General features: G+C 35.1%; 2 protein-coding genes across 3 annotated transcripts in view; one reads left to right on the top strand and one right to left on the bottom strand.

Moving 5' to 3' along the window:
* LOC126975340 (armadillo-like helical domain-containing protein 3) overlaps nt 1-11074 on the top strand; it is a 33902-nt gene extending 22828 nt beyond the window's left edge. Inside the window, exons 11-13 of the mRNA XM_050823186.1 lie at nt 3092-3218; nt 4726-4880; nt 7252-11074. Of these exons, the coding sequence (XP_050679143.1) occupies nt 3092-3218; nt 4726-4880; nt 7252-7464 (495 nt within the window). The 3' untranslated portion in view covers nt 7465-11074. The remainder of the gene's footprint in view (nt 1-3091; nt 3219-4725; nt 4881-7251) is intronic.
* LOC126975348 (coiled-coil domain-containing protein 149) lies at nt 11068-23529 on the bottom strand. Of its 2 annotated transcripts, XM_050823197.1 has the most exons (7): nt 23175-23529; nt 22852-23097; nt 21162-21332; nt 16388-16657; nt 15470-15548; nt 14532-14667; nt 11068-13065 (listed from the first exon to the last, which is right to left on the bottom strand). In XM_050823197.1, exons 1-7 carry the CDS (start codon nt 23235-23237, stop codon nt 12741-12743), a joined length of 1290 nt encoding a protein of 429 aa, XP_050679154.1. In that variant the 5' UTR covers nt 23238-23529; the 3' UTR covers nt 11068-12740. The 2 variants fall into 2 exon arrangements, with proteins under 2 accessions (XP_050679154.1, XP_050679155.1); XM_050823198.1 differs by lacking the exon at nt 21162-21332.
* Nucleotides 23530-24792: the final 1263 nt, after the last annotated feature.

Consider the following 24792-nt stretch of genomic DNA (forward strand, 5'->3'; position numbering starts at 1 on the left):
GTCCTCAAAGGGACTTTGGGGTTCTACCCTTCCTTGGGTAAAACCCCAGGAGGTTACCGGCTCTACCAGAGTCAGAGAATAGGTCCCCGAGCATTCTCGCTCGGGGTGCCCATGGCATTTTGGGGGGGCACAGAACCGCGCATATCCGAAGACAAACAAGACATCAACACCATGGCAACCCAAAAGATGATCACGGTGATCACTTAACACCAGCTGACCCGTACACTCGTTTGTCCTCATTTTCCATATAAAAAACTGCTCCACGCTTAATGTGGACTTTTGTAACATCAGCGGAATTCACTCCAATTTATACGGCGTCCACCACCACCTTGAGATGGCGCAGCCGGCCTTGTGTTTCATTTTACGTTTGTGTATTTTGAACCGAACATTATTGCTTTAAGTTTGATGCCTTTGAAATATAGTAGTTACACCCGCTAGTACATAGTAGTCAGGCCTTTAATACAACTGGAGACTATATAGTAGGGTTTTTTATTTTTTTATGAAAATAAGAGACGACACGAGTAGGACGTTCAGCTGATGATAATTGATATGCCCTACCCATTACAATGCAGTACCGCTCAGGATTCTTGAAAAACCCAAAAATTCTGAGCAACACTACAATTGCGCTCGTCACCTTGAGACGACGAAGATGTTAAGTCTCATTTGCCCAGTAATTTCATTAGCTACGGCGTCCTTCTGACCGAAACACAGTAATGTTTACACATTACTGCTTCACGGCAAAAATAGGCGCCGTTGTGGTACTTATAATCTAGCCGGCTTCCTGTGCAAAGGAGCCTCCCACTGGTAACTGGTTGGCAAGTCTAGTGCGAACACTCGCGCAGCCGTTTTCACTAAAGCTCCGCTGAGCGAGTCAGTATGGTTCTTAAGAAGTCCATCCGTCGCTACGTATTCTCGTACATCCCTGGTGGACACAGCCTGGGGGCCTACTCCTAAATCGATATTCGATATATCGTGGTATTAGTTTGATTACTGTTGGTGATAATATAATATTAATTACAAGTTTAAGCAGAATTGTCAAATTGTAAGTAGAGGTATTTGGTGAGAATTGCATGATATGTAGATTAGGATTATTTTATTATTGTTTGCTGAGTTCTCGTAACAGGTTTCATCATGCTCGCTTAAATGTCAGCTGCTTGTGGCGGCGACATGGGACGGGTCGTCCCCTTCCTTAAAATATGGTTGAGGGAGGAGATGGCTGGCTCATGCGTCATGCTCGTGAACGGGCGCTGCTTGTAGTGGCAGGATGATCCTGTTGCCGGAGACTCGGTTTCAGATTCTTAAAAGTTGTTGTGTGTATATATATGTATGGATATATACATATTTATTTATTTATAATCGCTTATAAAATGCTCACAGAATACCTTTATTTATTTATGTTGTATGTGGATGATGCAGCTACTGTACTCAATAACTTTTGTATTAATTTACATTTACTTTTTTGACTTACTCGTGTAAGCCATTGACTATTTGACGTTTGAGTGTGTCTGTTGCATCATTTTACATATTATATTGGAATTTGAAATGATTTGTAAATCGATGTACTAAAATGTAAATCTTGACATAAAAGAGTGGCAATGAGTTTCTTGCTACTTCTTCTCATTAGCTCAACCCTTTACGAAGTAGCGGTAGATTCAATAAGAAAAATATTTTTCTTTGACATTCATAAGTGTCATTTCCGTGACCTGCATGAATAAAGTGATTTTGATTTCATTTCATTTCATTTGATCAGTCGTGTCGAATCCTACTCTTAATAACATCGTATTCAATGTCGATGATTGAACGAACGAAACATTTTTCGATATTGTCGGTACTAACCCTACTCTTAGTTGAAAATGTCAGGGACGAATATTCGAATTTGACAAATCATCAAACGTCACTTATACGATAATCTCAACGACACCTTCTAGGATGTCGTTGCTATTATCTTTTCAAGTTGTATAGATATATTTGCCATAAAATATACATACTTAATAAATATTATTAAAATAATTATATGTGGTTTACTATTCAAGAGGATTTTTTACTAACAAGTAATTTAAGTCATTTTGTTGATCGTTTATGCGTAGAAACTAATGCAAATGGCCGCCTGAGAAATAGGAAGTCGACGAGAAGGGTTGAGTTACTTTTTTTACATTTTATTATCCGCAAGTTTTGCATTACTTATTCAATTTTAAATGGTCATTACATAATTTTTGTATATTTACATTTTGCGTAAATGATACCAAATTGGTGATGCAGAAGCTGGCATGGTCCTTAACGCCTAAACTATGTTTTGACTTTTAATAATACCTAATAATAAATTCTTTATTGCCATACAAATCATTACAAATATAAAATGAATAATTAGGATACGCGATGAAACAAAAGGCAAAAAAAGGCTCAGCTTCACCTGACATGGAATCATAGATTTATGTTTCCATGCAGCGCTGTTTTTCAGCCATCCCCTCCTCCCTAAGGTGTTGAGCGGGAGTGGATGTATTGTGGCTCCCCGATTACCTACTTAAGCTATCTTTTTTTTATAAAATGTAATATTAGAAAAAAAAGTGTTCTGATTACCCTTGCCAGTGTATGTAAGTGTGTGTGTGTGTATGTGTGTGTTTGCGTATGTCCGTGAGTGTGAGCGTGTGTTTATGTCCGTACACATAAAAAATCTTTTAGAGAACGATATTTCCAGTGGAGGTGGTTCAATTTCTCCGCAGCAAGTTGCTTTTTTAGTAGAGCGAAACGGTATTTTTTTAAAGGACTCGAAACTCACACTTTTGACACTTATCAGCGACATAGCACAGATATCATATCAAATCTAAATATTAGTCTATGGTTACGATATTGTTACGATAAACAATATGGAATGCGAACATTTGTTAGAGTAGGGTAGGTGCGATATATTCGGAGTACTATCGTATCGTTCCCAATATATCGTTGTCGATTTTGCGAGTAGACCTCCTGACTCTTGGTATTCTTACATCATGTTGTTAGTAATTATTGGAATAACATGGTGTGCTTAACGAAAACCTCAGTGTTGGATGTTAATTGAAGGACATGTTCATTGTTGTTGTAATTTTTTTTTCAGGTTGTCAATATATTTAATCTGTTCATAACATTCGGAGATACATTCCTTCCGACGCCAGCGTCCTACGACCAACTATATTACGAACTCATAAGGATGGCGTCAGTATTCGAAAACCTCTTCTTTATGGGTAATTGATCATATATTATATAGTATTTCTATATAGATAAGAAAAACAGGAGCGATGAATAATTTTATAATTCATGTTGCAAATATATAGAATAGAATAGAATAAAAATTTATTGATAACAAAAACCACCACCACACAATTATTAAAATGATACAAACCAAAATAAGTAATAATTTCTTAGAACTAACAAATAATACAATTTATAGCTTAAAACGAAAAAAGTTCTGTGCGGCAGTGAATGTCACCAAATGGAGCTAACTCAGTAAAAAGCTGCAATAGCGTGGTGCCAATGTAGCACTGGTTTTCAGTAGCCCCAACATTATTGAGTCTGGGAGTAGCAGCGACTAGTAATTTTTAAATTACAATTATGAATATAAGTCTATGAATATAAATAAATAAATGCAGTATAGAACTAATTTTTGAATTTAACTCTTAAAAAAAATATATATCAATAAAAAAAAACAAAATTGAACGTTAAAAGAAGATCATTTAGATCTTAACGACGGAAAAATCATAAAAAATGAGGTTATTAATAATAAATACGTTTTAATATATATTATGGTTAGTATAAATGTTAATATTATAATATTATATGTATTATATATGTAACTAAATTTGAAGGTAAGAAATAAAATCAATATTTTTTTAAGATATCGGCTTAGATTAAGAGTTGGTCTCCGCTGCGCTTCAACTAGATACCGCAGGCGCAGTCGCAAAGTGCGGCAACGAATACTACGCCCAACTGGGCGTACTCGAGCCAGTCTCGAACAAGGTGTGACGTTGACGTGCCACATGTTCTGTTAAACTTTGCTAATAATTGAAACTAAAATGCCGGGTTGCGTAGTAAAACTTTGTAAAAATAATACTACAAGAAATAAGAAAGACGCTGGGATCAGATATCATCAGTAAGTATTTCGTATTTTATTAATTTCAATGTAAAAAAACACGAAGCGTATATAAGTTACAAAATTTGAATGATGCCATTGAGTGTCAAGATGCCACGCACACAAGCATCTTTACAATTAGCCAATACACACTGCAATATTAATTTGCCGTAATAAAAAAAGCAGTTGTTGTTAGGTAGGGTGGTATCTAGTTGGAGCGCAGCGGAGACCAATCCAAAATCTAAGGATATCGGTATTTTTATTTACATTAAAGTTATAGTAGTTAGTACTCTTACATTAACTATAAGTAGGTGTAGGAGATTTTATAAAACTGATTATATATCATGACTAAATTTGAGCTACAAGGTTCATTCAATTTTGACACAAATTATCTTGTCCTAAACTAGGCATAGTCTGTATTATGGTTATATATTATTTAATATACTTAAACATACATAAATATATATAAACATCCATGACTTGGAAACATCCATTTTCATCATATACATGGGTGCACCTACCGGAATTCGAACTCGAGACCTTTGCTAGCGGGCTCTTTTTTTTGCCTTTTGCCAAGATGATTTGGCATTTCCACGTGTTAATATACGTATTAATGGCCCCAGCGCTGCGATACTCGACGGGCGACGGCGAGTACAAGGGCGACGCCCTGCGGTTGGCAAACTGCCTGGTGAACGTGCGAGCCATCACGCAGCACTTCCCGGCCAAGATTGACGAGTGGCAGCGGCAGCAGAACTTGTCCACGCCGACCGAGGAACAGGTCAGTCTTACTCAGCGGCGTGCATTGGTTTTCTAGCAAGGCTACTCTTTTTCTATCTTACAGAGGGCCTACCATCAACTCTTAATAAGCGATGCGAATCCGATGCAGTTCAGTTTAGGTACCTAAACTGAATCACTAAAATTCGTACCATGAAGTGCCTTTTACTGAATGGCGTTTGGATCGCTTATGAAGAATGAACGAAATAAAATTGCGTTTCGAAACCTAAAATGATATGATTTTAGCGGTTTTTTTGCGAAATACTAATAATACATTTTAAAATTGCGCAATTGCGTCAAATTATAAACCATTAAGCCCTTTTTTGTACTGACCTCCATTGATGTTTGATTTGACAGGAACACAGAGTACATTTTTTTTAATTCGTTCTTGCGAACAGGCTATAGCCCGGACCCTTGCTTTAGTATTGCCTCGTCTTTAGTATTTTCATTTTTGGTATTTATTTTCAGTATTTTGTTTTACAAAAAAGTCCAATAAAGTATTCTCATCTCATCTTTAATCAATAAAATTTTGCTTTTCTATGTTTTCACTATTTTTAAAAAGTTATTAACAACACGATTCACTTTCCTCTAAGGAAGTAGCAATTTTTTTCGAATCGGTCACTTTGACAAATAAGCTATCCAGTTTAGGTTGAAATAACACCTCATGGTACGAATGAATGAACGAACTAAATCAGTTTGCGATTCAGTTGATATCATTTTTGATATTCAATTGACATCATTGCGATTTAATCAGTTGATTTGACGTTTACCTAAATTAGATAGCTCTAATCACGTCTTGGTACGAAATAGCAAAGCAGTTCATTTTAGGTTGTCCATTGAATCGCAATAAGAGTTCATGGTAGGCCCGCTGGTCGTAGTTGCGCTTTAGTCCAACAGTACGACATAAATTGTATGAAACGCTTCTTGCTTCGTATATGTTGACTGCCTGCCGTAGGTAGTAAATTAACTTTAACCTATTTAGGTTCATAACGATGTAGGCACTGCCTAATTGCCTATATGATATGCACGCCCCAGGTCTTTCTACAGACTAGCGCTCATAGGCGTGGGTCCGGTCACAAAACCAAATATCTTTATTCAAAATAGGATCTGATATCATTTATTGACAGTCAAAAACTACCACCCATTCAAAAAAATAATGCCTCATACCTGAGAATAGCGCAACAAACTCAGCGGGGCCATTTTTTTCATAAAAAATATGATTACAATGTAATATCATACAATGAAACTTATTATTTGATAGCCTGAGGGCGGTCGCTCCATTCCAAATCTGTGGTATCATTAAGAAAGTCATTTGTCATAGTAACCTTTACCACACAAACGTCTTAATAATTCGTAATACATTTGTTTTGAACATATTCTGTTGTAAAAGCATATAGATCGCCCCACAAAAGACTTACTAACGACTTCTCGACTTAGCCGAGTAATAGGCATTATAAGTTTATGTCTGTTCCTGGTGTTAACATTATGGTTAAGACAGTTCCTAGCAAATTCACTTAGGTATATACATAATATTCTCAAGTATATAATTAAATTATTACTCTCATCTTTGATCTGGCGCATCCCAGTTTTACGCTCTAATTATTTGACCGATTGATTGGATCGCTTGGCTTTGTGTAAACATAGTAAATATTTTATTTAAAACATAGAGATCCTATAAGAATATAATAAGAAAATTATTAAAGATAGAATAATGTCAGTACTCTATGTTTTTACTCCATATACTTTAATAGATAAAATTTAACTGGGTGAAGTCGGAATACGTGATTTTAAGAAACACAAAACACGCACCGCGTCACTTAGAAGTTTATTAACACACCAACAACGGGTCGTGAGCCTTTTATGCTAACTATATGATAATCACATTTATTTTAATCTACACCCATGCTTTAAATCCTCTATTAAAGATTCTTAAACAGTTAGCTTATTGCCAACATTTAAACACCCAATGTCCTAATAACCATTACATCAACCAAACGAGTTTTGTAATGAAATTCAGTACAACATTCGTTTGGATGATGTAACGGATACTAGGAATGATTTTTTTAATGTTATCGGTAAGGTAACTGTTTCAGAATCTATTATAGAGAATTCATATTATGTGTGTAGATAAAGTCTTGTATGCAACTGTTGATAATTAGGTATTAAAACACTCATGTGATACTATTATCACACGAGGCGAACCCACATTCGTATTTTACAACCCCTTATTACACAACAGTTGCAAAAATTACTATTACGCATCCGAAAATTATTTGTTACACGCGAGAACTCTTTATTTCAATGTTTATAAAAAACGATCAACTGTACATTAGATAGCACTTAAATTTACAAATTGCAAACAATTTATGTTTTAGATTTTGGAAGTTGTGAAGAAAAACTATGACAGCCTGATACTAAAGCTCCAGGAAGGGCTGGAAGCGTACGAACGATACTCGGAATCGTCGCACCAGCCGTTATTAGATAAAGTGTCTCGGGCGGCCATCTCGTGGGCCCGACAGCGGAGCGACGCCGCGGCCCTCGGCCACCACTCGGCCGCCCTCGTGTCTCACTACACCACCATCGCGTGAGACTTACACTCACACACGCGTCTACCACATAGATAGGTCTTTAACCTGATTCCTGCCGCCGAATTCCACCTTCGCACGACACGCAACAAGTTATGATATCATCCCCACCATCTGGATGTGTGGCGGTCCTCCACAGTGCGGTTTTCAAGGAGCTTTCTTCCACGTACTACAAAGCTGTGGAATGAACTTCCATGTGCGCTTCCTGTTAGAGATGATGAAAAGGTTGGTTGTTGATGTTGGTTTTTTTTTGTGTGTATGAATTATTTATAATCTTGGTTAGTTTTTCATTGGTAAAATATGTAAATATTACAATTGTATATCGCATGTTACATATCTTATGCCGATGAAAATTACGAGTGACATAGCAATATTTATTCCTTTGCGTGAATTTTCTATGGTGATACAGAAATAATTTCAGTCAATGACCTTTAATAATATACATACTTTTCTTGCTTGCTCCTAGCCTCCTGAGTGAGTTGTAATTACACACAGAATATCTCAAAGTATTCTCTATGTATAAAGCATAATTTAATGTTTATATTAACTTCAAAAATTGTAATATAATAATCTAATAATAACCACCGTTAACCCTTCGGGCATCACTCGCTTTTCTAATTATTAAATTTAGGAAAGCAATTATATATCTAAAATTTTAATATTTAATTATATTTACCTAAGGTAAAATGTATTTATTATGAAGTTAAAATCAGCATTAGGCAATAATATACAGGTAACTATGATAAGAAACGTGAAAAAAAAAATAGTTTATAGAAATTATTTTTGTAGATCAAAAAAAAACTTTACTTCAGTCTTGTTCATAAATTTTATCCTAACTAGTGTAGTGAGAATATTATGTATTTTTTCGTGATGTTTATTAGTTATATAGCATTATTAGAAACGGAGTACGGAAGGGGAAAATGATATTCCGCATAACTTTTCGATGCAGAAAACACCTTATCAATACGGGTTTGAGCTATAAGTCGGTTTTATTGCAACAACTCACTTTCAAATTATATGATTAACCGATGAGTAATGAATCCTTCAAACGTTCACAACATTCATGAAATAGGTTTGCATGGACAGACTTTATACTGATGACACTTGCCTTTTTTACTTTGGAAAATAAATACATTAATGAACTTGTTTCTTTGGCACAGGCATTTTTCAATACTTTCAAAGTAACCTTTTAACTATAAACATATCTAAAACCTCGTACATCATCTTTAAAGCAAACAAACAAAACTATTCCTCCTTTCACACATTTAAGAATAAATAGTCAACTAATCGAAGAAAAAGAGAAGAGAAATATCTAGGCCTCATTTTGATCTGGTATGGATTCCACATATCGATAAAGTAAGAACAAAATTATCATCTCTAATTGATATGTTGCGAAACATTGTCAGATCTATTCCACGCCGTGTCCGATTTACAATTTACAACTCACTAGTTAAACCACACCTATTGTATCTCATAGAAATATGTGGTTGTACTGCAAAGTCGAAATTAGTTAAACTACAGACAACACAAAATAAACTAGTAAAGCTACTGTTTCATTATCCCTACTTAACTTCAACTGAAAAAATCTATACAGAAACAAAAATTATGACAATCAGGCAATTATACACACACACTACATGCGTACTCATTTACAAGGTTTTAAATAAAAAAAATCACACTAACACATCCTTCTTTAAAAAAAGTAATTTAACCAGAACTGTTACACGAAGAGCTAGTCATATTGAGCTGCCAATGGTGAGAAGTAATTATGGAAAACAGACAATAACCTTTGAGGGACTTCAGATATATAACAACCTGCCCTCAGAAATAAGAAATGCCAAAACATTGACTTCTTTTAAGGCGAGCCTTCAAAGGCACATACTCAATAATTATGAAATGTTTCAATAACATATGTAGGTTGTTTTATGTCTTATCTGTTTGCCTAACATTGAATGGCATTCTGTACCCACCATAATCATTGTTGTTAAGTACCTACTTTAATTTGTAAAATATTAATTTCTCATGTAATTAAGTGACAATAGGTCTTAATGAGAATAAAGTTATTTAAACCTAAACTTCGCTCAGTTTGAAGAATTCATTACTTTCTACTATATCTCTAAGTGCTACCAAACGACAGCAGTGCCAACTATCCCCGAAACATATTGAAGTTAATTTAACCAAAGATCAGAATATTATGTGCAACAATAGTTATTTATAAGCACTGAACAATTATATTTAATATATTATTTCATTAACGCTATCATCAGTTAAATTACCCGAATAAATATAAATTACTTTATATGTTATTTTAATGTAATGTTGGTAGTATCGTGGAAATCTGATCGTTTACTAAGTTCACATTACTAAAATATTTAACCAACCAATCAATTATTTTAAAAGTAATTAATAACAGTCATTATATAATTCAACTGTTCTACGGGACAATGTATGACTCCATGACGTTGCCAGTGCTAATATATTTTTTTAATGTTATGTGTGTAAATAACGAAGTTGCTGCCTAAAAGAAATTTGGTTGGCCAGACTTTCAGTGTGTTTCTTGTTTTTTTTTCTGTTAATTTACCAGTGTCATTACATATAAATATATATATGAAAAGGGTACATATATTTGATAAGGTATATTAACATGTGTACAAAAATTATTATGTAATTAATGTTAAAAAAACTTCTAGCTGCAGATTCGAAGCACTTTAAAATTATCTATGAATATAATTTGTAATGACTCGATAGTTCAAATTATTGTTTGTGCCACGTGATAAATGAAAATCCTGCTTTTTTTAAATACATTTGCTAAAAATTTAGAAAATCCCTAGTTAATATAGCGTGCGGAATATTCTTTTTTTGCGCACTTGTGCTTTTTGTTTTCGTCTTGCAACCTCACTAAGGTTTTTATTCAAAATGTTTTCTGCCCAAATAATAGTCCAACATGATTTTTTTTTAAATTATTAACACAATGAAACTTAATATCTATGGAATTAAAATTATTTTAAATTTAGATAAATTGGCTGAATGCAGAGAAACCGTTGCCCTGCCATGCCTCTAATAAAACCTATTTCCGTAAAATAATAATGTAGCAAATTTTACGATTGAAATTGAAAATAATGAGTTCTGCTAGTTATTCCTATGGCTATATTTTTTCGTTAATGTATTAAAAAACGTTCACTGCACGTACGGAATAGTTGTCATTTCCACTCGTCCCATAGCCTGCTATTAATGTTAACACAATAATATTATAGTAGGCTATGTTACCGCGACTCTTGAAGTAATCACACACTTTTCGCAAGTTAATGTAAAAGTTATGTTATTTAAGCAATATATAATTTAAATCACCGTCGTATGCTTATATTTACATGCTTTTATTTATAAAAGAGTGTTTTTGGTCGATGACTTTATAGGTCAATACGTTATTGTTTAAAATAATGTTAACCTTCTTTGCGAAATATAAGATTTTTGCATTCGTTATTTAAAAATCTGTCACGATTATTATATGTTACTTTTTAAAATGTCAAACAATCAAAACAGCTCATAACCACAGGTCATGAACCGAAAACACTCTTTATGTTGTGTTATTTAAAATAAAAGACTGACTGTTCAACTTTGTTTTATTTATTACAATAGTAAACGCCCGTGCCAATATTTCGCATTTTACAAATGGCACACTACAAGAATATAACAATAGACGGCGAATAGTACAATCGCTTATTCGCGTAATCCTGCATTACCACTGTAACATATTAGAGCTTGTGCAGAAGGGGCGAATTTGCCGCGATCCTCTCGTGCGTATCAACGCGTGAGCACAATGTCTGTTTCCCTCGATACGTGCACTCGCTCTGGAGTTAGAGCAGGGGTGGGACAGACGCCTTAAAGTGACGTTTTCAGAAGACTGTAGTGCCATCTGTTAGTTGGCCCAAAAAGGAAAGCTTTGAGAGCTGTCACTGGCTTTGAAACCTTTCAACTTTTCTTTATTTGTGTACCTGCCGTGCACTGGTCATAAAATGGCGGCTACTTCTAGCGTTTGCGCATGTATGTAGCCTTCGTGTACCATTTTGAATATTTACACTACTAAATCTACCCTTTATGTTCTATGTTGTGACAAAATTAGATAACTTACTCTACGCGCAATTTCAACATGGTAAAAAATTGCAATACCTACATTAAAAAGTAGAGTTAGTTATTTAATTGCGTTTTAACATTAAAAATGAATTTTATAATTTCGATCTTATATATAGTTATTTTCGGGGGCAATCTCCAGATGGCGCTTGTTTTCAAATTGACAGCTCATAATGAGTAGAGAGGGCCCTCTTTTCCCTATATATTATTATACTCTTTGAGTTCGAGTGTTAACTGGACGCAACAAGGCTTCTCTATTATCTCACAAGACGAGACTCTGGTAAAATGCACGCGATTTACGCGCGTATTTTGAATTCGCGTGATGCTTGTAGACGCGATGTATTGGCGTCTGGTATCTCGCTAACGCGTGAGTGAATTCGCGCGAAATAAGTCGCCGCGAATTCGCCCCTTCTGGACAAAGTCTTCAGTATACTATTAACTTCAACATTAAATGACACGTCCGTAGCGTTCATCAATAGCCGAAAACATAGGCTTTTAAATGGTTTTGAAAAATTACAAAAAAAATTAATGAAGAATTGTGGAAATTATGGAGTTCCCACAAAAATCAACTTTAAAAAATATACATATTATACATTACCTATAAAAAAAAATACATTCATATTATTTTAATATAATTAGTTATATTCTTTGGTAAATTCAGACTAGAACAATCAATATTTAAGTACATAATTTAAAATTACCTACCTACTCTATATCTCTATGGCTCTGAAGCGTGGAGGATTCGAGCGGCAGAGAGGAAAAAGATTGATAGATACGTTTGCGATGTGATGTTGGAGAAGGATACTTCGCATACCGTGGACAGCTGAGAGAACAAACAAGTCTATAAAGGAGCAACTTGCTTGGGGTATTTTGGTCAAATTGCCCGACGCCTTCCCAGTAATTTAGATAAACTGATAGTCATAAGCAAGGTGGAGGGCAAAAGACCACGCGGACGATCACCCAGCCGCTGGTCGGACCAGATCAAGACACTCACTGGCCTACCACTTACGACCACAATAAGGAAGGCCGAGGACCGAGAGGAGAAGCCTTTAGTGACCAACGTTACGAAAACCTTGAATGAGCGGACAAAACCTTCAGAAATGAAGAACGCGACCAAGAAGAAGACCTACCTACTAACAATAATAGTTATATTATATACATTTGATTTCTTTAAGAGCTTCAGTTACCAACTGCTGCAGTTCTTCTGGAAGGACCACTTTCGTTGTGTTTTTATCCTCACCCACATTGGTATCATTAGAGGACGGTTTCTCTTCGTCACTATCCAAATAATTATCATTGTTTATTTCCTTTTCTTCATTCTCGTTCCTTTCTTTAGTGTCTTCGGACTTCACTGAGGACGTATCACCGAGAATTTCATCGAGAAGCATTTGCGATGGAAATATAGGAACGCAGCTCTGTCCCGTACACCAACTTTCCATTGTTTTCTCTAGATCTGTTATGCGGTTCGCTAGTATCCTACAAAGTAAGTTTTATTACAGAACCGCGTATTATAATTATGTTATTAAGTAATAATAAAATAAGTAATTTTTCTTAGTAACTATTTATATTTATTGTATTATAATTTATATCAGTTTTTCTTTCGTAATTATTGTAACAGCGCGTATACTTTTCCTGGCAACGCTCCTCTAATTCCTTTGGGGTTGCAAGAGAATGAAGGCTGCGGTGATCACTTAAGATCAGGTTACTTAACTTATAGGTCACTTAACATAAGCTCGTTGTCCTCCTCTTCGATAAAAAAGACCAAATGACAGGTTTTTTGTATAATAATATGGGGCGAGATTGATATGCCCTGCCCATTACAATACAGTGCCCCTCAGGCTACTACCTATTGCTACCTATACCTATTTCTGCCGTGAAGCAGTAATGTGTAAGCATTATTGTATTTCTGTCTGAAGGGCGCCATAGCTAGTGAAATTACTGGGCAAATGAGACTTAACATCTTATGTCTCAAGGTGACGCGCGCAATTGTAGTGCCGCTCAGAACTTTTGGGTTTTTCAAGAATCCTGAGCGGCACTGCATTGTCATGGGTAGGTCCTATCAGTTACCATCAGCTGAACGTCCTGCTCGTCTTGGCCCTTATTTTCATTAAAAAAAAGTATATACAAATGATTTTTTCCGACTCTATAAACGTCATGGTATTGGATGCCTTACATCTACCCCCTTATTCATAATGGTCCGCTAACTTTAAACAGCCGCTTAGGAGTGTTTTTTCTCATTCTGACTTAGGTCAATAGAAGACGACAGAGTGAGAATTAGCAATGCTTTAAGTTAGCACACTATTATGAATAAGGGGGCTAGTCCCTACATATTATAAAACAAAGTCCTCCGCCGCGTCTCTGTTCGCGATAAACTCAAAAACTACTGCACCTATTCACCCACCTGTTTTCGCCAATGGATAGCGTGGTTCTCGAGGAGTGTTGTAGTATAGAATTTGTTAAGTTTTTGTATACATTAACGATATTTGTTTGAGGTGTCGGAAAAAATAAGCTGTCGGGGAGTTTTTAACGAAAACACTGTCTAAGCCGTTTGAGATATAACAAAATAATATATGGTGTAATTGTGTATCTTATGTAGGTCTACATTAAAGTCCCGGAGGGAATATGTCTACCTCTTAAGGATAAAATACTATATCCATATTGATACTTCAAATTCCATAATGCTATAAAATCATTCAGTTATAGTTTTTGTTTCATTTTTAATTCATTAACTTTGATTATACATTTCCGATGGCTTTAGACTACTTTAGACCCGAATACTCAAATAGAATTCTAAAGGAATCAATTTTGAGAAAATAAATGCCTTTTACTTAAACCAATTTTTTATATTGACAGAACAGCGTTTGTCGGGTCATCTTGTTGATAATAAAACACGCCCTAAATGGGATTATATGTTAATACTTGATAGTTGTTAAAATACATACATGTTTGTTTTCCTTTGATGTTGCAGAGCCACCGACTTATCATGTAAGGCATCAATAAGACCCAGGCATATTGACTTCAATTCAGATATCGAGTTCTTCTTTAATCCTTTAAAATTTAAACTCAGATATTCGCGAACTGAAACATTTCATTTTGTTAAAAATAAGTTATATATTTATTAAATAATAACATAATTAAAACTTGCAGTCTGCACCAAATAGTATTTTAAATCAAGTAAGTAAATACACCACTCATTTGAAAATATATGCATCAGATCTCAGAAGAACGGGCACAAGAAACTGAGTGGACCTCTTTGTTTTTTTACAAAACTTCATAACAGTCAAATTTATTCACTAAAAAATGTAAAGGTGGCTTCCTTCCCAAGGTGTGATATCATTAAGACCATTTTATTATTATAGTTTTTACATTATGTTAGTCACAAGTGCTCATTTACACAATTCATTCGTAATGTGTCGTCATCTATGCTACTTAGTCCGGTCAATTTAGACCAAAAAATGAGAGTGAAGTTACATAAAGTCCCAAAAAGCTGAAAATCAGTGAAATTGTTCAAAACATAATTATAAACAATGTTTCAAAGTTCGCCATCATTCCCGTGTATGGAATTTTTTTTATTCAAGGTCAAAGGTCAAAAAAATGAGATTTTTGCGATTTTCAGCAAAACGGTAAGTTTTATCATGAAAGTACCCCAGACAAAAATTGAAGATCATAAAATTATCTATAAGAAATGTATCAATACTTTTTTTCTTACGAGCCACCGTTTCTGAGATATAACGATTCAAAAAGTTATAAAAGTTGTTTTCACTGATTTTCAGCTTGTTGGGACTTTATGTAACTTCGAATGTCTAAATTGACTGGACTGTTTTTCAATCTATTTACTGCTTGAATTTTTTAAGCTTTTCAATAATTTAACATTAATTACCTTGTTTACGTGTCATCACACCCCCAAAACTTTTCTTATCTTTTGTAGGTACATTTTTTGCTCTGTTTTCAAGTAACATCTGAAAGAGAATATCTACAATACTTAAATGAATACATTCTTAAGAATATTTCGATGTTAAATTTTAATTTTGATCTGACGACGCTTCCTGGAGATCCGTTTCCTCTGGTGTTGCAACAGAGAGCGTGGGGCAGTGGTGATCAATAAACCATCAAGTGACCCAATACACTTATTTGTGTTGTTATCCTATTCCACAAAAAAAGATAATAATATGATAGAAATAATATGACATATTAAAATTTTCAGAACCAAATAATAAATTATCCTCATCATCAACAATGTGACACAATATACAAACTCTTCGAAATTTTATTCGTCAACGAAAGATACAATAACTCTATAAAACATTACTCGCAGATAAATACATTGAAATCATTAAAGAGAAATTAAATCGTGTAATTCTTTAGCTGTCTTATCAATAAACGCAGTGTAAAGTTACTACAAGTTTAAAATTACTTCTCCCTGTCATATGTAATTCTGTAGTCACAGAGGTAAGAAAGTTTGTACTTAAGTTATACGTCTTTGGCCTAACAAAGTTAAAATCCTTAAATTATTTATTCCTCGTGCTATTCTACGTTTGTAGAATAATATTGTAAAAATCTTGCAACAATGGCTTTGACAATTATTTATTAAATAACGAATACGGCTGTACGGGCTTGAACCCTTTGCCTATCCTAATAATGGACGAAGAAACCAATTCACCAATTCAAGTCAGAAAATTTTAGGAACCAACTTCATCCTGTTTGTTTTGTGTTACAGTGATGCGCGCGCATCTTAAAATTTCACTGTCATCATTTTTTCATAACGCGTCTAAAGAAGTATAACTTCAAACCGCTTTACCTTTAATTTATTAAAATTTCGCTTCAATATCTCTTTCTCAACTTGCAACTGAGTGACCCTCTCGTTAAGATACTTATTTTCAGTGACCAGAGTATTAAAATCTACCATTGGCTTCACATCCCCATCTCCAGAATTGTTCATTTTATTTGCTAATAAGAAACCTATCTGATGATTAAGTTTCTGCACTTTATTTTTATAATAATCGCGGTCCAATACCAACTCTTCTTTTTCATCTAATGTCGCTCTGTAGTCCATTTGAATTTGTCTATACTGAAATATTTTAGTTGTGTGTAAATTACTTCATATATCTTATTTTTAATAAAAAACACAGTTTAAATATATCACGACATATCTGTCTTGTATCATATTACAAATTCTCATATATATATCATATTACTTAATATTTTATTTGATAAAGTGTGTAATGCCCATTTCATTCAAATTATTGTATTTATGGGCATGAGTTCATAACATTCAACAAGATCTTCTTGTCATCGTCCACGACACGTTCACCTTCGCACGACACGCCACAAGTAACGATATCATCCCCACCATCTGGATGTGTGGCGGTCCTCCACAGTGCGGTTTTCAAGGAGCTTTCTTCCTCGTACTACGAAGCTGTGGAATGAGCTATCTTGTGCGGTGTTTCCGGGACGATACGACATGGGTTCCTTCAAGAAAAGCGCGTACACCTTCCTTAAAGGCCGGCAACGCTCTTGAGATTCCTCTGGTGTTGCAAGAGAGTGTGGGCGGCGGTGATCACTTAACACCAGGTTCGCTCGTTTGTTCTCCAATTCCATAAAAAAAAATCCATAAGTCATAAACATATTTGATATTTTTATGGTTTTGGTTTTTTAAGTGGCCAACAACAGAACACCTGTGATTCTTGTTTGCAAAACCAATACAGCATATGGTGTGAGTCATGAAAGATCACCAAAAGATGATCCCACTTGATTGGGAAACTACATGGAAACCATATGATTCAAACCTAAAACTCTCATTTCCCATGTGGCGCATCTCAGTATCAGTGGCGTTACGTAGATTTGTCGCTTCATTGTTTCTCTTCTACCGCATTTATTACGCATTGTTCCGAAGCACTGTGTGACTTTATTCTACCTTCACACAACACACCACAAATTAGGATATCATAACCACCATCTGGATGATCTTGATTAAAGTGGACCATTTGTGGGAGGCTCCTTTGCACAGGATGCCCGCTAGATTATGGGTACCACAACGGCGCCTATTTCTGCCATGAAGCAGTAATGTGTAATCATTACTGTGTTTCAGTCGGTTTCGGCACCGTGGCTAGTGAAATTACTGGGCAAATGAGACTTAACATCTTACGTCTCAAGATGACGAGCGCAATAGTTGTGGTGCTCACAATTTTAGGGTTTTTCAAGAATCCTGAGCGGCACTGCATTGTAATGAGCAGGGCGTATCAATTACCATCAGCTGAACGTCCTGCTCGTCTCGTTCCTTATTTTAAAAACAAACTGGATGTCTAGCGTTCCTCGACAGTGCGGTTTTCAAGAAACTTTCTTCCGTGTACAAAATATGGAATGAGCTTCCCTGTGAAGTATTTCCAGGACAATATGACAAGGATACCCGCTAAAATGCCAGTAAAAACTAAGGCTTTAAAGTTGCACCCATAACCCACCAAATGTCAGAATCTAGGGTCAGTAGGTACGGACGCGTAATGCGTAGGCCCGACGATTATGTGGTGAAAAAGTGCCTTTCGATGGCTGCAAGAAAGATGGGTAGGGGAAGAATCCAAACTACCTGGATGACGAATGTCTAACACACGTCTAAAAACGCGATGTAAATGGCGCCGAATGATAACAAAAACCGACTCCGCGTAACGGTATAAGGCGAGGGCAAAGAGAAAGGTTAGGTAATAATTTCGCACGAATTGCTTTAAATATCAGTATAAAAGTACTAGCACTTATGTGGTTAAATACAATATTCATTTATTGCTATATCGTACACAAAAAGACAATTTATATTATATAAAAAATTGAACACTACAGAACGTTTACAATTATTTTACATTAAAAAGTTTATCTTTCAGAAAAATCAACTTTCATTCATAAACTGTAAAAATATTTCAGCTGAGATTCATTCCCTTAACCTCGAGTTGTTTCGGCTTCGGAATCACAATGAATCAACCAAAAAACAAACCAACAAATATTAACATCATCAAATTGAAATAGCTAAACCATAATTAGTTAGAAGCATAAATCTTTCATCCATAATTTCAACAACTAACGAATTTTCGATCAAGCCATATGTTCTGACGCGAGTTTAACATTTTATACCCACCCCAAGAAAAGCGCTCAATAATCCTCTAAAGAAGTTTTCATGTCAAAGAATTTTCCTAAAGCTTTATTTAAAAAAACAAGTTCAATTCAAAAATCATAACCATAATAAAAAGACAAGAACAAGGAATAGTATTACCATCATACATCTCTACCCAATAAATTGAGACATCAATATGAAGTTATCCGTATTTTCAAATACTTTTTGTCTTAAAATGAATATACGAGGGCGGCACTGAAAATTTCGGGAATCAAGGAAGTGACACAACATTACTATTTAAAAATGTATTTATTGCTTTTCGAAATATTCTCCGCGAAATTTGACACATTTTTCCATACGATGGAACCAATCATTGAAGCAACCATTCCATTAGGAATTTGGGGTCTCCAAAATGACCGTTTTGTAGGCGTCCACAGCTTCTTCAGGTGATGAAAATCTCTGACCACGCAATTTATTCTTTATTTTAGGGAAAGTATAGAAATCATTAGGGCTTAGGTCGGGGCTGTACGGCGGATGGTCTAATAATTCTATGTTTTCTTGCTCTAAAAACTCTTTTGTTCTGTGCGCGGTGTGAGAACTCGCATTGTCGTGATGGAGGATGATGCGGCGGTTACAGTTCTCTTTACGGAGTTCAGAAACGACCTGTGGCAAACAAATGCTAGCATACCATTTTGCATTAACCGTTCTTTGTCCCTCAAGAGGAATAGTCGCAACATGGCCGGTTTTGGAGACAAACGTGGCCACCATTTTTTTTGCAACACTCCGTGAACGAACAATTTTTGTTGGCTTTAACTCATTTTCGAACACCCAAACTGGTGACTGGTTTTTTTGTTTTGGGTTCGTACGCGTATATCCAGAATTCGTCACCTGATACGATGTTGTATACAGCATTTGAGGATCGTGCGTGGAATCTTTCGAGAGTTCTGACGCACCAAGTAGCGTGAGCCGCTTTTTGCTCTTCACAGAGCAAATGCGGTATCCATCGGGAAAACAACTTTTTTACACCAAATTGTTCATGCAAGATTCTTTGTATTTGACTCATGCCAATGTCTAAAGTTGCCTGAATTTCGCGGTATGACACATGTCGATCTTCCTCAATCAGCTTACGCACAGCATCAACGTTTTCTTTAGTGACCGCATTTTTTGGACGACCTTAACGGGGATCATCACTGAGCTTGACACGTCCACTTTGAAATTCAGCAAACCAGCGATTAATTGTGGTTTTGGATGGGGCTTAATCATCAAATGTAGAAATCATCCGATCAACACACTGTTTTTGTATTAAATCGCTTCGTATGTCTTAATAAATCATCGCTCTAGAATTTTTTCGAGTTAATTCCATTTTCTCAACGACTAAACAAGTTTGAAAAGACTTTGTGACAAGAATATTTTTTTAAATAAATAAATGGTATTCGATTTTTAAAACCAAGGAGTTTTCTATAAAAAAGATTTTAATATGACAGGAACAGTGGAAATATACCATTCCCGATACTTTTAGTGCAACCCTCGTAGTAGATGGCAGATGATTACACAAAGATGGAAATAGTTTCTAGTGCAAAATGAGGTTGTGGAATGCTAGACATCAACATGATTTTGCATTTTGACAGTGTCCAGAAAATTGGCTGCTGATAATAACCAGAACATCTGTCTGAGCACACCTGATGGCATGTGGTAGCAGACGCAGAATAAGGGACTACGCGCACTTATTCAGCTCCATTCGCGTTTCGCTGAACGATTTTGGTCACACTTATATAGCTCTGCTTCTATCAGCCGCGTACGGCGTCGTAAACATGAGAATAATAACTTTAAATCACGTCTGCACTCTTTAATCTTTCCGTGCATAATGATTACGTCAAATCAATGTAGGAACAATACAGGTCGCAACTTGTCGAAAAGGAGTCGCGAACCATCCCTGTAAAGAGCTGTTCCGCCGCATTCGACGGCGAACAGCGCTGTACGCGGCGGAACACCGCCGACCGCTCTCTTTAGCATTCGCATAATAAAAACACATTTATCCTCATTTTATGCTGGTTCGCCGCGAAAGCAGAATGGACGCGGAAAGCTGAATCGACGCGTACACGTCTCCATACAAAATTGTTGTTTTCTATGGACAAAAGCTGAAAAGAGCTAAATAAGTGAGCGTAGTCCCTAACCCACCCCCACATAGAAGTACTAACAGATACACATAATTATACAAATGATTTAAGTTTTCTTTAGTGTTAATTCCGCCAATATATTGTCTTTAAACAATTCGACACATGTTTTGCCTCTACACAAGGCATCCTCAGGACGTGTTGTCTCGCTAAAATCTGGCATGAGAAATTACTTAAATTATGTTTAAAGACAAATATTGGCGGAATTAACACTAAAGAAAACTCAAATCATTTGTATAAATATGGATTTCCGCAAAGTAACACCTACTTCAATAGATACACATAAATTAAATGTAACTTACTTTCTTTTGAATCCTCTCCAAATCTTGTACTAATTGTTCATAATCTATATTATTGTTCATATAAGATGAATTGTTTTTTAGAGGCAAATCACTGACAGTCTTCTTAAGTTGGATTCTAAGTGCTGATATATCACCATTGGCCTCTTCTAGCTTACTTTTCAACTTTTCAACCTGAATATAATTGATTTTATAGGCGTACTTGCGAGTGTATATATTTGGAAATTGTTAAAATAGATAGCCATATCTGAATATCTACTGTTTAACCTTCTGAAATCAGCAGTGCCCCAGGGCGCTAAATTTTTTCAGATACACCGAAATTAAAGTGTGTTACAGCCCACTATTCCCTCTGAAAGTTCTGACCCTTGTTTTGTTTATAAGATGGTTTATTTTGCATGAGCTCATAGCTTATTTCAATAGCTTTCAATTACATTCACTCAAATCATCCTAATTATAAGCAATCTATTGATACAGGTAAAATAATCTACATTGACAGAACTATGAGCATGATAACAGATATATTAGATTGTTAGTGATCTTCTCTCCATCCAGCCTAGTGAGCAGGCGGTCCGAGGTTCGAGTCTGCTTCCGAGACGCCCCGCGCCCGTGTGCTACATTTTCGGCCTCCAAGGCCCCCGCCCGGCTTCGCTGTAAAAGCCTTCAGGGCTATCAGCACAAAGGAGGTTTTTAGTCGGTAGGGGGAGTTTACACCCGAGCTCGACATATGGGCCCCGTTTCGGGGTCTTCAATACGTAAATGTATTTTACTCCTCTCGAACAAAAAGAAAAAAAAAAAACCTGTGATCAGATTTCCCGGAATGGAAAGGTTAAGCTTGAAATTCTTTACTCCTTATATTAAATTATTATTTTCTATCTCTAGCTAGCCTGGACTATGTTTTGTCTGATATTGTCATATTTCATCTTCCAATCTTCTCTATTTTTTTATAATATAAGTATGTACTCATTGTTGCTTTCACTAAACCGACAATCGTAATTAAACAAAAGATAAACTGAGACAATAACAAGATGGTGTGGTCAACCAGGAAATAGAAAGAGGCAGACCTATGATAAGATAGGGAGGGTGAAGTATAAATAGCTGGACATTTCTCTGTACAAGTGTCAGATAATAGAGACATTTGGTGTTTTTTTAGGGAGACCTTAACTCAGTCAGGGTTCCTGTCAAATAGTTAAAAATTATCTATTAATAAGACTAATCTAATTATAATTGTAACAAAATAAAAATAATACTATAACTTACCTTTCTAATTAAACTAACTGAATAACCATTTCACCAATGAGAGGCTCCTTAGCACAGGAAGCCGGCTAGATTATGGGTACCTCAATGGCACCTATTTCTGCCCTGAAGCAGGAATTTGTGCCGTACCTAGTGAAATTACTGGGCAAATGAGACTTTACATCTTATGTCTCAAGGTGGCTAGTACAATAGTAGTACCACTCAGAATTTTTGGGTTTTTCAAGATTCCGGAGTGGCACTGCATTGTAATAGGTAGTGTGTATCAGTTACGATCAACTAAATGTCCTGCTTGTCTTGTTCCTTATTTTCATAAAAAAAAATAACAAATACTATTTAAATGTTAGTTAATTCAACTTTTATTCAAATCTACAGGAAATAAAAGACTTGAACTGTTATATGTTTCTATAAATTGTAACTATATAGTATAAAAGAAAGGTACCTCTAGTTTTAGTGTGTTATTATGTTCCTTTGCCTTAGCAAGTATTTCACCGCCACTGATCATATTTGTTGGTGCATATTTGTATACGCAATTCATATTATTCTCTTCATTAATACTATTCTTGTTATTCATCTGTTCAACTAAACTTTTATACCTGTCACGCTCCATACTACATTTGTCAAGTTCTTTACTCATTATAGCAAGAGCATCTACTTTACTTTGTAATTTACTTGAGAGCACTGAATTCTGCACATAATGATTGGTTATTTTACATAGAGTCAAGAAACAAAATTATTCAATTGATTTAAAAACACTTTATTTACCTCAAGAATATAATCATCAATTAAGTGATTGTCATGAAACTGGACCTTGCTTATTTTTTGCATTGTGTGAAAATAATAACTTATTCCGCGACTACGACACGGCTTCGAGTTTAGGTAAGGTAGTATTTGAGAAATTTATTAAAATTAAAAATTAGTAATTGATTATCATATCACACTTTTTATAAATGCAGTCAATTCCGCTACGGAAATTTATAGTGGGTACTGGGTAGTGACAACAAAACATAAAAAAATATATATATTATTTATATTTTGTAAAACTAATACGTTTTATTAATTTAACTGTTATAACTTCAAATCTTGTGACTTGTTCCCTATATATTATTATACTTTTTTTTTTTTTTTAATATTAATTCGTTCTTTCGAACAGGCTATAGCCAGGGGCCTTACTGCCTTGTCGTTAGTATTTTCATTTCTTTGGTATTTATTATTTTCACTATTTTGTTTTACAAAAAGTCCAATCCAGTTTTCTCATTTCATCTTACATTATTTCCATTTTCCTTTTCCAATTATGTTTATTCGATAGCGAATATTTATAGTAGTTTCTTTCATCAAATCCAATCCAGTCTTAAAGTCATCAGTTATTTTACCATTTCCGTTAATGTATAATTCTCTAAAGAATATTTTCCATATTTTCCTTTTAGTAAGTCCAAATCCAGTAATATAGTCTCTAATAATTTTCCCCTTTTCTTAAAGTCAAATCCAGTGTAATTTGCATAACTTTTTAGAATAATACCTACCTATTTACATTATCTGTTCAGTTCGCGAATTGCGCTATGCTATTACTAGTTGTATATGTACGAGTTATAACGTATTTACATAATTATAAACAAATTTACAACGTATGTATCTACAAATTACAATGTATTTACAGTACTACATACAAATTTATACAAGGACATATAAGTTGATGTGTCCTTTAATAGATCTATTACTGAGAGCGGGATTATATTGGGTGCACCATATATTTCCAGTAGCTCATCCATCAGCACAAGGCGCTGTATGCCAAAGGACGAACAATCAAAAAAGATGTGATCCAGAGACTGATCTTGTTGCTTATTACAATGGTCACAAAAAGGAGAGGAGACAATTTTTTTGCGATGAAGATGAAAATTCAATCGATAGTGACCAATACGCATTCGTGTTATTGTAGTATAGAACTTTCTGTGAGCGTTATTTTTAAACTTACAAAACCAGGGTGTGCTATTAACGGGATTATCTAACAAAGTATACAAATGAGCCTTATTTTCAACTTCTGTACAATTGTACCAATATCTTCCCCAAAGAAGAGTCATACGCTGTTTTAGATTACTTATTATATCTGTATATGGTATGTTAATGTCTAGATCTTTGCAATCAGGATATAGGGATAGATCGGATATATTAATGATAGTTCTAGCTAGAAAATCAGCGCTTTCGTTTCCTGCTACTCCTATATGGGACGGGACCCAAACGAAATCCACTTTAATATCGATTAAACATAGTTCGAACCACAATTCCTTTATAGCAAAAATGATGTAATTGATGTTAGCACTCATTTTGTTATTTGACAAACTTTTTAACACACTCATACTATCACTAACTATTACCCACTTCTTAT

Source organism: Leptidea sinapis, chromosome 35 (genome assembly GCF_905404315.1).
Source record: "Leptidea sinapis chromosome 35, ilLepSina1.1, whole genome shotgun sequence".
NCBI classification, from domain to species: Eukaryota; Metazoa; Arthropoda; class Insecta; order Lepidoptera; family Pieridae; genus Leptidea; species Leptidea sinapis.

Bases quoted from the DNA above. Each gene is read 5' to 3' on its own strand.
- LOC126975348 (XM_050823197.1), bottom strand. From the start codon at position 23,237: ATGCAAAAAATAAGCAAGGTCCAGTTTCATGACAATCACTTAATTGAT. The intron at 15,549-16,387 runs GTAAAGCGGTTT...ATTCTCTTTCAG, and splicing joins GAAATTTTAATAAATTAAAG to ATGTTACTTGAAAACAGAGC. The intron at 13,066-14,531 runs GTATGTATTTTA...CTTACTTTGTAG, and splicing joins CATCAAAGGAAAACAAACAT to GATACTAGCGAACCGCATAA.